Here is a 15,854-nt window from a genome sequence, read left to right on the forward strand (position 1 = left end):
TTTTCTGCACTTATTCTGATTTTGTCCCTGTGTGGGGCAAGGGTAGCTCACACCACGGAGCACCCCAGGGCAGGGATTTGGGGAAGAGAACACTTTTCAGCAGAAGACTGAATTTGGCCAAGATTCCCGATGTTACGCCCCTGTTTGAGGGCTTGGCTAAATATTTGTGGCTCATGAAAATGTCCCTGTGGGGCAAGAGCTGTTTCCTACCCTGCCGAGCTGGCAACCCCGGCAGGCTGGTCCCTGCAGGGATGCCACTTCAGGTATGCGCCGGCCCCAACTTTCCATATACTTCCATATTATTTGCATGGCAATTTAATGTTTCTTGCCTTTTTTAAAAGTTAAGTTATGCAAAGCCTCAGAAATAACCATGCTTCGAGATGGGGAAGCACAGAGTAGGCAATGGCCCAAAGCATCCCTCTGTGGATTGCCTCCCTGAGGGCTCTGAAAGGCTTTTTTCAAGCTATTGATTTTTTTTTTTTCAGGGACAGAATGGCTAATCTTGATTTTTAGTGAAAACCTGAACTAAGCCAGAGCTTGGCATCACCTCTCTGCAAATCACAGCTGAGGCTGTAGCTTCTTTATATACGCAGGAAGAGGGACCAGAGACAGCACCCACAAGGGCTAAAAACTGCCCCTAAAGGCACTGGGGTCCCAGCCCTGACAGTAACAGAACAGCCAACTCACATGTCTGTAGGAAAACCCCTGATCCAACATACCAAAGTAAAGGATGATAGAGAGGTAGAGGGGGCTTCGCCCCCCCCCCCCCAAAAAATAATCTTTTTCCAGTGGAATAAGACCAGCAAGAACCAAGCAAGAAACTTTCATATACATATTTATTGGATTAGAAATACTGTGCAGTTGATATCCCAGCATATGGATGCATTCCACACAAGCAGGAATTGCTGCTCCGTTTGCCATGAGAATTCACCTTCACGCTGGCTAAAGCAGATTGAACATAAGGCAGCGCAACCCCTGCGGTCCTCAGACCAGTGATCCTGCTACTTGTCCGAGTATAGACATCTATTGCTTAACAAAAAATAAAACCACACTAGTTCAAAAAAAAGATGCATAGCCTGAAAGCCAGAAGTGTTCTGCTGTGCCTCTTACTACATCTTGTCCCTTATTCTGAGTCCTTCGATATTTTCCAGGAGGCTTCTTGTTAGGAATTTAGCTAATATGTCAATTTGCGAGCAGCACTACTTATGGATATATATATAACTTTTTTCCCCCCAGTAGGCCGTCACCAAAGATTGGTAGAAACACTTGGGTATCGATTTAATGAATTTGCATTCAGGGAATGTGGCTGTGCGAGGCGGCACCCAGCAGGGCTCCGCTTGGGCTGGGTGCTGGCGCAGGGAGAGGTCTGGCCACTGCATCGGCTGGAGAGCCCCTTCCCACCAGCACAGGCAGCCAGCGGCTTGGCAAACAGCTCTGCCAAAGGAGCTTAAAGACTTTCCCCACCGCACAAAAAGGCTGGCCAGGTTTCTCGGGGAGGAACGTGCAGGTTTATTCCCATTTTGTGGATGAAGGGAGTTGCCCACAGCAACTCCAGCTCTGCCTGCAGCACCGGGCAGGTTGAGGACACCCCTACTGATGTCCCACACCCCTACCGATGTCCCACACTGCTTCTCCCAGCCCAAAGCCTCCCCCTCCCCACCACAGGGCTGCGGCCCCCTGGACTTGCCCAGGAGGGGTGGGCAGGCTGGACCCCGGTGAGCTTTCCTGCACGCAAGGGCAGTGGAGCAGTCTGGGGGAGCTGCGAGGAGCCCGGCAAATCTGGCGTTACCCCTCCCCGCTCGCAATTACACGAGATGAACAAGCCTCCAGTGAAGCAGCACAGCGAGGGGCTGCGCTGGCTTCCAGAGAGCGCTGGCAAAGGCAGGCTGAGTGTCTGAGTCCAAGGGCTGGCTTTCTGCAAAGCGACACGTCCTCCCACAGCTTATGCTGAGTTCTTCACGGGGAAACGCTTCTTAATCTGGAAGCACTCGCATTTCTTGTATTTCATTGTCAGTCCATACTGAGGAGTGATGTCCACCTCCTCCCCAGGGAGAAGGCTGAACTCCAGCTGCTGCAGCATGGTGGTCAAGAAGAGGAAGATCTCCCACCGGCCTATGGACTCCCCGATGCATCGCCTCTTCCCCAAGCCGAAAGCCATCACCTTGTCACTCTCTGTCCTACTTATTTCAGTCCCTGCAGCATTGAGGAACCGCTCAGGGTTGAAAGTTGAAGGGTCCTTCCAAAGGGTCCTGGAGCAGAAAGGAGACATGCTGAAGGGAGCTGTTTTCAGCCATTGTGGTGGGGACAGCAATAAAAAAAAACCACCACAAAACAAAAAACCAAAACCAAAAAAACAAATCCTCGCAGAGAGCAGCACTGCAATGCTTTCTCATTTCACCCTCCAAAAACTTTGGCAACCTCTACCCCAATCTAAAATGCCAACTAAGTGTCAGACACCATCAGCTCAGTCTACTGAGACCTCTATTTCAAACTCTGATTGTGTTTGCCTGTGCAGATACCAGAGATGGATTTAATTCAGCATGCAATAGCGAGAGATCCTGCAGTTTCAGCCAAAAGGAGAGCACAGAAATCGGTCAGCAGCTCATAAAAAAAAAAAAAAGAACAGAAACCTAAAGGTATTGCTGGTAGAACTCAAAGAGGGAAAACTTCCCAACCTGTCCCAACTCAGCTGCTGGGAGGTGCCAGGTGGGATTTTCCAGTGTCTTAGCTAAGAATTTATGCTTGGATATGGAGAATCCTCTCTGACCCTAAAGACACTGTCCTGTTGCAGTGCTCACCAGCACAAGCAGGAGCAGAAGAAATGTTTAATGTTTCTGCACTGCTGGGCTATTTGGATACAAGTCTCTTGAACTTCTGATCCAGAACACCTGGTCTGGGAACCACCTTGTGTATCAAGCCTTAGTCAACTTACTGCCCCCCAGGAGGGTTTCTACTGGAGAGCAGTGGAGGAGTAAACCAGGGCTTTGGTTTCCAGATCCCCTTTCAATCACCAAAGCTGATTATCAGCAATAACAACATGAGCCTATTGAGTTTAACGAGAGGCACGTCAGGGCATATTTCTTCCTGAAAGAGGGAACTGGGCTCAGCTCCTGCTGAGCACATCCAGAGCCGTCAACCCAGATCACAAGGGCTGCTTGGCAGCAGGGTCTACTGATTCCTGATTATTCAGCAGCCCAAGCTGCCAGCCCTTGCACGTATGTGGAAAGTCCGGTGCATTGAGGACATCATCACATTACTGCACAGAAATTGGGTAAGCCCTGGTGTTGGGGACTAGCTGAACTGGTGACCAAGTCAACCCAAGGTGGCTCCATGCCCCGGAGAGCCAAGGCTGGGCTGAGGAAACCCAAGTGATTTTTGGTCCGATCTACCTTTTCCTGCCTTCGTGGACCATCTGGCTTTTGGCATGTTGCTCTAAAGGATCAGAGTGATCTTAAAGCCAAGCAAACCCACGGCAGCCTGGGTGAGCACGATGGGGTTTGGGATACTCACTCATCGTGATTCACTTGCCACTGGTTGATAAACACGCAGGTATCCTTGGGGATGTAATAGCCATTCAACACTGTCGCTTTTGTTGTACTGAAAGTAATAAAGGCAGGGGGGAAGAAAAGTTAAGAGGAGACCCGCAGCTTTGCAACAAAACAAAGCTTGGCAAGCCCTAGGGGTGTTCCATTTTCAATACCCTATTTGTACTTCTAGAGCTGGCTAGAAAATACCCCGGTTTGTATTTCAGAGACTAAATAGTCTTGGTTAACACTTTTCCTCAAGCAGAAAGATTTTAGTTTCAGGAAGCTGGATGAGTTGTGTTGTGGTTTCTTCCAAGGCAGAGGGAAGTATAAACCCAGGGGTGTTCACCATCCCTCTACTCGCAAAGGCTTTGGAATAAAACTACCCTCAAAGGAAAGGATTCACCCCCAGGAGGGCAGCAAGCTGGGCAACAGATGCAGCCACAGGTGCCAGCACTATCAGCGAGCACGAAAGACACAGGGAGCTTTAGCACAAGTAACTCAGGCTGTGCACTGGAATATTTCCCCGTAGCAGGGACTGGTTCCCAGGCAATTATCTGCCAAAATGGCACTTCCCAGAAAAACTCGAAAAAAACCCCAACACCCCAGACAACATGTCAGCCACTCCAGCCCGTACCTGTGCGGGATGGTGAAGGGCAGGAAGGAGGAGTGCCTGAACATCTCCAGGATAAAGGCTTCTGTGTAGGGCAGCGTGCCCCGGTCCGACAGCCTCGGTCTCCTCTCCCGGCCGATGGTCTGGTCTGTGGGAGGTCGAGAGAAGGGAGTGGGTTGGGGCCAGCCCTTGCCAGAGAGTTTTTAGCCCCGGCAAAAGCAGGTTCATGGACTCACCTAGTTCTTCATGGATCCTCTTCTGGATGTTGGGGTACAAGGCAACATACATGAGGCTCCAGGACAGGCCAGTTGTCACAGTGTCAAAACCTGGGTGGATGTGAAAAAGATACTTAGTTACCAAAAGAGGACAGGCTAGCAGGTATTTACAGATCCCACCACTCCAGACATTTGCCTTGGAGCAGTTCCACCATCAGCTATGACCAAATAACCATTTGCTCTGGTCACTGCTCAGGAGGGCACCCGGGAGCCCAGCAGCAGCTCCAAACACTCAAGCGTGGGCAAGGTCTCACCCCGACAGCTCCAACACCCCCACCCAGCCTCCCAGCAGCAAGGTTTCACCTCCAGAAATGTTCCCACCTGCTCCAAAGAGGTCATTGACAATGCTGATGATCTTCTCATTGGAGAGCAGGACACAGGCATCCTCCCCTGTGCTCTTCTCCTGGCAGTGATCTATCAGCGAGTCCGTGATGTCCCGGATGTGCTCCTGGGGAAGAGCAGGTGAGTCAGGGACATCATGGACATCCAGGGCTGGGGAAACCTCCCCCAGCCAGTGCCAGCTCTTGGGGGCATTAACTGCAGATTGGAGAGCTCCGAGGAGCTTTCCTGGGCAGAGGTGGGGGGACAAGGGAGTACCCTCTTCCCGGCATTGCCCAGCAGGCAGCAACTGACAGTTGTAGGCATCTCTAATCACATCCAAGAGCATTCCAAGCTCTTACCTTATCAAAGCTGGTGTAATGCTCCTGGACAATTTTTTGCACAAAGAAGCTGAAACGCCTGTTGATGTCCTTGAAGAGATGCATGGTGCGGCTGGGAAGATACCGGAGCATGGGGATGAAGTCTGCAGGGTTGCCAGCAGCAGCCACATCCCCAAATTCATTGCCGAGGTTCACCAAGCTGAGCAGCTCTTGGTCGTTGTGCTCGTAACGCTTGCCAAAGCAGATGGCACAGATGACATTGGCCACAGAAACCACCAGGTACCGGTTCAGGTCAAAGCTCTTCTCCTCATCCATCAGCTGCAGGAACTTGGTGACCAGGTAGTCAGCCTCCTTGGAGACGTGCTCCTCCAGCAGGCAGGTGGAGGAGGACGTGGGGCTGGGGGCGATGGAGAAGGTCTTCAGGGCGTTCTGGGCCAGCTTTCTGCGGGCTTTCCACACCTCCCCTGAGTCAGGGCTGAAGGCCAGGCTCTGGCCGTTCGAAATGTATTGGAAGCTGTGGAGGTCCGGGCGCCCCATGAAGTCTTCTCCTTGCTTCACCAGCGCTTGCTTGATGGTGTCCAACCCGCTCAGCACCAGGACGGGACGGGTGCCGATCCTCACCTCCATCACGTCCCCATACTTCTGGCTCAGTCTGGTCAGGACCAGGTGCGTGTCCTTCCTCAGCTCCAGCACGTTGCCGAGGATGGGGTAGCCTCGGGGTCCTGGGGGGCTCTTCAGCTCCTTGGGCACGTGCTGCTGGAGGGACTGGAGCAGCAGGAAGACCAGGCAGAAGACGGCAGCCGCGAGAAGAACCTCAGTGGCCGAGACAGTGCCTTGGCTTCCCAGCAGCGACATCACAGCCTTCATCGCTGCCGGCATGTAGGAACCTTAGTAATAAGCCAAAGAGGCATCATGAAGGGGGGAAGGTCCCCAGCGCACCTCTGATTTGAAACACCCTTAGCAGTGACCACAAAGGGCTGCGGGCAGGAAAGCTGGGCTTAACTTCTGATCCAGAGCTGCACCGGTTTTCTGCACTTCAGGAAGCTGCTTGCACTTAAAAGCAGTTTTTGTGCTAGCCAGGAGTGAAAGGAATAGGTCTCAGAGCTATTTCTCTTGTGTCAGGGAAGGAACCATGCTCTCAACTACTCTTTTCTACCACAAAGCCCTTTCCAGAGTGCTTGACTGTAGGAGAGCTGAATCCTCCTGACTGGAGTCATTAGGTTGCTTGCACCGAGCCTCTGCTCGCCACCAAACTGAATACAGCAGTGCCACAAATTCCTACGAAACCGATGGCCATGAAAGACATGGCTGTGGCATGGGGTGGCAGCACCAGGCTCCCAGCTTTGATAGGAATCCCTCAGAAAACCCTGAGCCAAGGGTAGGAAGAGGCTGGATTCGAAATCCCACCTGCCCTTGGGTTGGGCAGGGTGCCACAGCCTGGTCCCACAAGTTGAGGAGCCTGGAGGGCTGATGGGATCCCTGCACGCCAGCGGGTGCAGCCCAGCCGGGACCCTCAGCCCAGCCCACAGCTGCCGATCGTGGCCACTGCAGGGCAAGGATCACCCCCAGGACCCCCCAGAAATCACCTTCCAACAGCTATGGGAAGGATGCTAACGGGGATTCGGGGAGCTAGAGCAGGGGGACCACCCATAGCAGGGCACCCCCTGGTTTTCCATCCCTCGGGGGTCCCGTGGGGGAGCTGGCAGTGGCCCCAACACCTCTCCATCCTGCGGGCACAGCCATGCCCCCTACTCACCTCCGGCGCGGCGCGGCGGGGGGCCCGATCCTTGCGGCAGGTACCCCGCTCGCCCTTCGCTCCTGCTTTATATGCATCGCCGCTCGCCCTGATTGGCCCGGCCACCTCCCGTCACGTGACCGAAGCCTAATCAAATTTGACGTGCGTCCAAACTCCGAAACAACTCCCCGGACCACCCCCACCCCCCCCGCACCCCCGGCCCCTCCGCTCCCGCTCCGCCCGTGGGCTGCGGAGCCCCGCTGCCCTGCCTGTCCCCGTGGGAGGCTGCGAGGGGGCGGGGGAAGGGGGGGTTGTCCCAACGGGCCGGGGGGTGCCGGTGCCTCCCGTGGGTTTCAGACCGGGGCGGGCATCGCGTGCGAAGCGGGCGGGATGTTTGGGCAACCCGCACCGCCCCGGTCACTCCAGTCACGCTACCGGCAGGATCTTAAAGGCGCCGGTCCCGAGCCCCGGTTCCCCCCACGACCCCCCGGGCAGCGCCCCGGCTCCGCCGCTCCCCGCTGTCGCGGCCCCCGCTGCGGACACCCAGTTCTATGCAGCACCCCCGCCCCAACCCGCCGCCGGTGCCCGCAGCCCCGGGATGTCCCCGGTGTCCCGAAACCGCAGGGCGAGCGGGAGCGTGGGAAAACAGCCCCGGTGCGAGCGGTGCCGGGCGGGAGGAGGGGGTCACCCCCTCACGGTGCTCCTCGAACGCGCAGGGATGAGCGCTGACCACCCTTCCCACCGCGGTGCTTTAGCGATCCCTCCCCGGGGGCTTGCCCGTCCGCCCGCCGGTGCTGCCCCGTAAAGCAGAGGGAGGGGAGCCGGGGGGGGGTCACCGGCTCCGTTCTGCCCCTCGCCCAGCTAGGGGACGCTCTGCTGGTCCCCAGCCCGGACCGGGTCCCCCTGGGGAAGGGGGCGGTGGGGCAGCCCCGGGGGTCACGGCCCTCGCTGCCCCGGCCCAGTTAAAGATTGTCCAGGTTCGCGTGAGAAGCCACCGCGCCCTCTGTCACCTCCTGTCCCCGGCGGACAGAGCGACCCGGGGGTCGAGGTGGCACGGGGATGGGGCTGAGGTGCAGCTGGAGGGGGCGGGGGGGCACGTCGGGGGGGATGTTCGGGGGACCTAAGGGGGGTCTCAGGCAGAGTTTGCAGCTCCATCCCCGCCCCCTCCATCCCCGGTCCTCGTGGGGTGACAGGCCAGGACCTGCCCTTCTGGGAGGACAAGGGGGACCAGCCCGAGCCGCAGATGTCACCCCCTTCACCCGCACCCCTGTCCCCAGCCCAGCCACAGAAGGATGGGAAAGGGGCCGGGGGTCCCGCCCCGCCGGTGGGTCACAGAGGTGGCACTGGGGACATCGCGTGCAAAGGGGCTCCGGACAGACCCGGGAGGGCCGCCCCGGTCACTCGCAGTCACGCTATGGGTGGGTGGGGGGGGAAATGGCTTTTAAAGGACCAGGGCGGTGGCCTCACGTCCAGGAGCCTGGCCCGGGGTCAAGGCGGCGCCAGAGCCACTCAGGATCAGCCCCCCCGGCTGCCTGGGGCTGGGGGGGCTCCCCAGCACCAGGGACACGTTCAGGGTAACGGGACTGCATCCCCTCTGCCATGGGATGCTGCCATCACCTGCAAGGGGACAGCAGCCCCCCCTGCCACTTGTGTGCCCCTCCACAGGACACAGACATCCCAGCCCTTTCCAGCCATGAGGAGTGAGGGAAAGGGTGGCTTCCCACCGTGCAAAGCAGGGGGGCTCAGTCGTGTCACCGCCAATGTCCCCTTTGTGGCCCTGGGGACACTGAGCGGTGCCCCAGGCTGCTCCGAGGGTCCCAGGCAGGGCTGTCCATCCCCGAGGGGACACGCTGTGCAAATGCCCCTGTGCTGCCTTTCCCCACAGCTCAGGAGGGGCTCAGGGCACACGGACCACACAGGACATGGCCACACGGCTGTAAACCCCAGGCAGAGATGTCTCCCCACACGCCGGCACGCACTGTGGCACCCCATCAAACACAGGAGGCACCCACGCCCACAGCTTCCCTGAACCCACGTCCCAGCGCTCACGCGCGTGCATTCACCCCATCTATAGGTACACCTATACAGGCATGTCACTGCGCATACAGACTACACATATACATTGCACATACAGAGCTGATGCGCATCCACGCTGACCCACAGTGCACACATGCCCATTTTAACATGCTCTCATGTACACAAACATTCTACATGTGTCTTATATATACATAAATAGCTCACTTGCCTACAAATGCACAGCACATTTGTGCTCTTGCATGTATATATTTGCACGTGTTCACATACACACATGCTCTGCCACACGTGCACATGCCTGCAGGCGCCGTCATCCCCTTGCTCACATATATCCTTGCACACACATGTTGGCACAAGCATATGCACCAACAGCCGGGATCCTCCCCTGAGCGGTGACCCACGGAGGGAAGCAAGGGGCATCCTCGTGCACTCACAGGCGTGTGCGAGCCCTGCCAAGGGCAGGGGCCCGGTGGTGGCTCTGTGGCTGCCCCCCGGGCAGCTCCGGGGAGCCCAGGGCTGAGCGAGGGGCGGTGGCAGGGTGGGGGCCCGTCCCTGGGTGAGGATGTGTTTGGGGTGTGAGGCTGCCTGGCACGCAAGGCGGCAGCTCTTAACGCTGTTCTCATCAGGAGGCACCCTGCCCTGCCAGGGCTTGGCAGCCAGCACAGAGCAGGCTGTTGGGGGGGCAGGGAAAGGGGATGGAGGGGGTGGAAGCGGGGCAGGTGGGTCCTGGGGATCCCTTTGGTGTTCCTGATACGGTTCCAGGACCCTCCACAGTTCCTCCAGTGCTTTGGGATATGATGGATCAGGAGAGGCTGGTGGGGGGTTCCCCATCAGTGCAAGGCCACAGAGGTCTGGAATGCTGCCTGGGGGGGATCAGTCTGCACCCCCACCTCCCCAAGCCCATGCAACAAAGCCAGGTAGATCCATGGGGATGGGAGAGGCCATGTGGACCTAGCCTGTGGGACAAGCCCTGTGTTGCCCTGCTCCTGCGAAACCCCAGCCTCCCTCCCCAAAACACTCCCAAGCATCTTCCTCGCTGAAGCCAGGGCCGGTAGGTCTGCAAGGTGCCTGGCAATTATCAGAATGAATATTAGGAGCCAGGGTTTTGTAACTGTTCTTGCCAAACATTAATGAACAGCGTCATTGCTATTAATGAGCCCGATTAGACCAGATGTTGAAAGCCTTTATTAAATATTAGCTCAGCTTTTACCTGGGCCAAATTCCCACTGTAGTTTTCAAAGACGGAATGAAACCTAGGGCCAAACCCCAAAGCCCTGGCTGGTGCCTGCTCATCCCGGCTGCACTTCCCAAAGCCCTGAATTTTGCCCCAACTGGAGCAGCAGCCCCGCTCCCTCCTGCATCTCCTGTGGGTTGGCACGCTGTGTTTTTGGAGGGATGAACCGGTCCAGCCTTGCCCAGTGCTGCCCCTTTCACCCCTCCTATCTCTCCGGCTCACCTCCTCCCCTCTGCCCTGCCACTCCTCTCCCTCGGAGGAGCCGGGGGAAGCGAGCCAGCCGCCTTCTCACGCAAGCCTGGGCAATCGTTAACCTGAGCCTGGCTCGGCCGCTGGGCCAGAAGGTCCTGCCACCACCAGTCCCAGGGCACAGGGTCACGCCGAACGATTCCCCGGAGATGGAGAGGGCTGTGGCTGTGGATGCCTTGCTGCAAACACATCCCCTCGCTGCTGGAAGCAGCCAGAGCCTGCAGCGCCCACCACCTCCAGGGTGGCCATGGAGGTGACAGCCCTTTGTGTGCTGGGAACAGTCTGGTCAGCCCAGAAAAGGTCTCTGGGGGAAATGCTGGTACCCACATCCCACGAGGCAGCAATGCCAAGAGCGTGTCCTCTGTCCTCCCTACGGCAGGGGGTGCGGACCCCTTTCTGCCTCCCTGTCCTGGGCTCTAGGGCAGGCACGTGCACTGGGTAGGAGAAGAAGTCACCATTTTTCCCCCCGAGCCTGTTGGAGCTGAGGAATTTCCTTCCCTGGTTTCTCGGCTGGCTCCAGCCAGGCTCAGCCCCATTTGTCGGTGGGTAGCTATTCCCCAGGGCTTTCATGCTGTGCCCCCCAAGAGATAAGCACCCGGCCGTGCAACAAGGGGAGCACATATAAAGCCGTGGCCTTCCAGGTGGTGGGAAAAGAAGGTCCAGGTGGGAGATGAGGATGCTCTGGGCTCCCCAGGGCAGGCGGTCCAGGCACCCTCTGCCTATCTTTCCTGGGAGCCACAGGCAGTACAACCTGCCCTGTCTATTGCAAGGACCTGCAGGCAGGAGACAATGTGTGTGTGTGTTCAAACATGGATATAGGACTGGAAGGTCATATACGGGTCTAAAGGAGGAATTCATGCACCGGGCTCGCCCCTGCCTCCCCTGCCCACCCAGCGAGCCATGTGTTCCTGCAGGACAGCCCTGTGGCACCCTCGGTCCCTGCCACCCAGCCACCAGCAGATCCAGCCTCCTGCCTACACATGCTCGCAGGGCTGGCGGGCATGGGGCCAGCTTCACCAAGGCGTTGCTGGTCCTTTCCTCCTGCCTCCCTGCGCTGTTCTGAGCTGTGGTTTTCTGTGCCTCGGTGCAAACAGACTGTCTGCCCTGGGCAGGAGCCATGGCTGTGCCGGTGGGCACTGGGGTCTTCTGCAGGGGAAGGGGTGCCATTAAAGGTGCTGGGGGGCTGAGGTCCTCCGTAAGTGATGGGTGTGTTTGGAGACTTTACAGGTTTCCAGCTTTTGCCCTTGAAAACCCCAAAGTGCTGCACAGACAGCTCCATCACCCTGAACTGTTTAAGGGCACTTGTTGCCTTTTCTCAGCATCAGGAGCATCTGCAGGACTCAAGCTCTTGCTAATCCCAGCTCTTCACCACACTTCTGGTTAACTCCTTTAGGGTTCCTACATGCTGGCAGCGATGAAGGCTGTCATGTCGCTGCTGGGAAGCCAAGGCACTGTCTCGGCCACTGAGGTCCTTCTCGCGGCTGCCGTCTTCTGCCTGGTCTTCCTGCTGCTCCAGTCCCTCCAGCAGCACGTGCCCAAGGAGCTGAAGAGCCCCCCAGGACCCCGAGGCTACCCCATCCTCGGCAACGTGCTGGAGCTGAGGAAGGACACGCACCTGGTCCTGACCAGACTGAGCCAGAAGTATGGGGACGTGATGGAGGTGAGGATCGGCACCCGTCCCGTCCTGGTGCTGAGCGGGTTGGACACCATCAAGCAAGCGCTGGTGAAGCAAGGAGAAGACTTCATGGGGCGCCCGGACCTCCACAGCTTCCAATACATTTCGAACGGCCAGAGCCTGGCCTTCAGCCCCGACTCGGGGGAGGTGTGGAAAGCCCGCAGAAAGCTGGCCCAGAACGCCCTGAAGACCTTCTCCATCGCCCCCAGCCCCACGTCCTCCTCCACCTGCCTGCTGGAGGAGCACGTCTCCAAGGAGGCTGACTACCTGGTCACCAAGTTCCTGCAGCTGATGGATGAGGAGAAGAGCTTTGACCTGAACCGGTACCTGGTGGTTTCTGTGGCCAATGTCATCTGTGCCATCTGCTTTGGCAAGCGTTACGAGCACAACGACCAAGAGCTGCTCAGCTTGGTGAACCTCGGCAATGAATTTGGGGATGTGGCTGCTGCTGGCAACCCTGCAGACTTCATCCCCATGCTCCGGTATCTTCCCATCTGCACCATGAGGTTATTTAAAGATTTCAATGAGTGATTCCTTCATTTCCTGCAGAAAATTGTCCAGGAGCCCTACAAGACCTACAACAAGGTCAGAGCTTGCAGGACCCTCACCTCTACCAGAGGTGCATCCGTGCTCTTTGGTCTATTAGCAAGCTGGTTTTCTTGCAGCCAAGCATCAAAGGGCAGCTACGTTCTTGCCGGTACTGCTGCACTGAGCCGGTCCAGCTGCAGCCTCTCTCACCCACAGTCTCTCCATGCGCAGTCCAGCACTGCAGCCCTCCTCCTCCTCCTCCTCCATGGCCCTGTGCGATAGGACCACTTTGTTGGTTGGACACCTGATCTGTGCCACAGGTTCCGTGCAGAACTGTCTCCTTGTTTTCACAGATCGCAAAAGTGGTAGGGACCAGCAGGGCTGGAAGATGATGATGTTCTCCAGAGCTTGTGTGACCCTGGGCTTCCCCTGCATCAGTAACGCCCATTCCTCTGTGGGTTCTGCTGCCGTGACTTGTCTTCTCTTCCTCTCAGAGCATCTGAGACATCACTAACTCCCTCACTGATCAGTGCCTGGGGAAAAAAGTGGTAGCAAATATTGTCGTGCAGATCCCTAAGTAGAAGATCATCAACCTTGTGAACGACTTCTTTGGAGCAGGTATCTTTTCCCACTAGGTCCCTCAGCTACTGCGGATTTTCTCAGGTTCCTCATGTTATAGCTCCATCTGACACATCTTTGTCCAACACCAGGCAGCCAGTTTGGGTCCAAGCAATCGTTCTTCTGCTCATTGGTCTTCTTCGACCTTCCAGAGAAACCTCTTGAGACAGCATGGGACATTAGCTCTGGAAAGAGGCTTCAGGAAAAAGCAAAGGGCACGACTTATACCTCAGTCAAGCCTCACAAGCCAGGGTGGCTTTTCCTGGTTCAGGGAGATGTCTATTGAATGACTGATTTATCTTTGAGTTACTCTGTGGAAACTCCCCCGATTCCAGAGAGGTTATACAAACCTGACATAACCTGAGGGTGAATCAGGATGCATGAGAGCAGAATATTTTAGCAAAGTTTTCTCCGACAGGATAGAAACCCAAATCTCACTGTGTGACCCAACCGGCTCCCTCCTCTCGACCTCCCACAGACCAGACCATCGGCCGGGAGAGGAGACCGAGGCTGTCGGATCGGGGCACGCTGCCCTACACAGAAGCCTTTATCCTGGAGATGTTCAGGCACTCCTCCTTCCTGCCCTTCACCATCCCGCACAGGTACGGGCACAGGGTGCAAAGGAGGGAAGGACAAGGTGGACTTGAGGCATCTTGGGACAGCCACGCCAACAGCAGTGGGCGAGAGGCAGGGAGAGTATTATTGACTTGTAGAGTGATGGCTTCATGGTGAACACGGGGAGCTCACAGCCCTGGTGCAGGCTAACGTAGGAGCTCCCGAAGAGCAATTCTTGCCTTCACTGAAGATGCTCCACCCAGCTCACGGTTGCCCAATCTAGCTCATGGACAATGCAACCACCCCTCATAAAGCCATCTCTCCGGGCCACATCCTTACTTCAGCAGTGTCAGAAGCAAACTAATAGTCCCCTGAGGATGCAGAACCTTTTTGCTTCCAGAACTCTCAGAGACTTTTCTCTCCCCAGCAGGACCAGGGACATAGTGTTGAACAGCTACTACAGCCCAAAGGGCTGTTGTGTGCTTGTGCATCAGTGGGAAGTGAATCACGCTGAGTAAGCACCTTCTGAGGCAGAGAGCCTCCTGCCATGACATACAGGACCCTTCCTGCACAGTTACCTTCCTAGACAGGAGTGGGGCCAACCCACTTTAAAGAGAAAAGGGAGCACGTGAGCTATCTGCTAAATTCAGGGATACTCTTACGGACAGCTCCCACCTTCCAGTGCCCCCCACACCCGTGGCCAGGAGATGCCATCCCAGCATCCAATGCTTGCCCTCCAGGAAGCTTTGGAAGGATCCACTGACCTCCAACCCAGAGCGTTTCCTCAGTGACGAGGGGACCCAAGGGAACAAGGCGGATAAGGAGAAGGTGCTGGTTTCCAGTCTGGGGAAAGGGAAGCGCAGTCACCAGGTGGCAGGTCTTCCCTCTCCTCTCCACCTTGCTCCAGCAGCTGGAGCTCAGTGTCTGTGATGGCAAGAAGGTGGACATGACGTCACTTTATGGACTGTCCCCTGGGAGCACACAAGATGTGACACGTCCAAGCCAAGCAGTGCTTCCCCATGAGGAGCATGGACTGAGCAGTGGGCTCACCTGCTGCCCAGACGTTGCTGGGGGGCAAGGACCTGGGTGTCCTTGCGGCAAAGCTGGGACTGGTACAGTTTTACGGGATGATACAATAAACCGAAGCCGCTGAAACTCCTTTTCTATCTTGTTCACTGTGTAGCATTTCTTGCCTTTTCCATTTTCCAGCATTTCTAGTGTTGGATATTCCATCAAATGCTGGATATTCCATCATATCTAGTCTTAGTACCACAAAGCACGTTTATGGGGCATGTGAACTGTCTTTCGCTAGAGGGAAAGGGAAAATACCCCAAACCAGACCGCCTGAGTACCACTGGGCTGTATCCTTTCAGAATCACGCTTCGACAGCTGAAGGACAGCCCACCCATGCCATACTCCTGTGGCCCCCATCCATGTTTAAAATCTTGGATGAACTGATGCCCAAAGCTTGGGTGGAGAGGAGGAGGATGTTATTGAGGTCCAGCCAGTACCACTGTTTCTGGACTAACTGGGACAAGTTTTCAATGGTTGAAGTTTACCTTCATCGTTGATGTGTCTGCAGGGAAAAAAACCCCTTGGAAATCTTGGAAAAATGCTAATACAGCTCCAAGTCCTCTAAGGACAGCTTGTTCCCTTGTCTCTATACTACATTTTTCATCACCTAGCTGAATTATCATGTCACTCTAAGATCCCATTCAAGAGTTTATCTTTGTCCATAAAGGAGCTCAAAGCACTTCAGTGCCTCTTTGGGAATCTGTCAGACAGCCTTGCAGCAGGGGTTCTCCTGCTGCTCAGGTTACTCTCTTCAGAAAAATGAGAGGGATCCTTCAGATGAACTGGGCTGGAGCAAAGCCCCTTTGGAGGGACCAGCGTGTTGGAGGACTTCAGCCACCTTCAGCCTCCTTCACCATGGTCATTGAAGGCCCTGAAGGACACAAGGAAGGACACCTTTACTCCTTGCTATTGAGAAAGTCAAGCTGCTGGGATTCTGGACTGGAGCAAGGGTGTTTTCACAACGGGGCAAAGAACGAGAACAGGACTTCCTCTGACTCAGACCGAAGAGTTTACATTGGCTGCCAGTCAGCCCATGCCAGCAGAGCCAGGTGCCTCCTTTTCTTCCACTTGCATGCAGTGC

At 56.3% G+C, this 15,854-nt stretch overlaps 1 protein-coding gene and 1 pseudogene across 1 annotated transcript; one reads left to right on the forward strand and one right to left on the reverse strand.

Annotated features, from left to right (window-relative positions):
- Positions 1-818: 818 nt before the first annotated feature.
- Positions 819-6,990, reverse strand: LOC121091156 (cytochrome P450 1A4-like). Its single transcript, XM_040600463.1, has 7 exons — positions 6,828-6,990; positions 5,093-5,958; positions 4,734-4,860; positions 4,374-4,463; positions 4,162-4,285; positions 3,511-3,597; positions 819-2,249 (listed from the first exon to the last, which is right to left on the reverse strand). Exons 2-7 carry the CDS (start codon positions 5,948-5,950, stop codon positions 1,943-1,945), a joined length of 1,593 nt encoding a protein of 530 aa, XP_040456397.1. The 5' UTR covers positions 5,951-5,958; positions 6,828-6,990; the 3' UTR covers positions 819-1,942.
- Positions 6,991-11,722: 4,732 nt separating this feature from the next.
- LOC121091408 lies at positions 11,723-14,736 on the forward strand (annotated as a pseudogene).
- The last annotated feature ends 1,118 nt before the right edge of the window (positions 14,737-15,854 follow it).

This window comes from Falco naumanni, chromosome 7, assembly GCF_017639655.2.
Source record: "Falco naumanni isolate bFalNau1 chromosome 7, bFalNau1.pat, whole genome shotgun sequence".
Classification (NCBI taxonomy): domain Eukaryota; kingdom Metazoa; phylum Chordata; class Aves; order Falconiformes; family Falconidae; genus Falco; species Falco naumanni.

What these genes read in the sequence shown, in the direction of transcription:
- LOC121091156 (XM_040600463.1), bottom strand. Translation starts at nt 5,950, where the DNA reads ATGCCGGCAGCGATGAAGGCTGTGATGTCGCTGCTGGGAAGCCAAGGC. An exon ending in ATTACACCAGCTTTGATAAG is followed by an intron (nt 4,861 to 5,092) that starts GTAAGAGCTTGG and finishes GCTCTTCCCCAG; the next exon opens with GAGCACATCCGGGACATCAC. An exon ending in GAGGATCCATGAAGAACTAG is followed by an intron (nt 4,286 to 4,373) that starts GTGAGTCCATGA and finishes GACCTCCCACAG; the next exon opens with ACCAGACCATCGGCCGGGAG.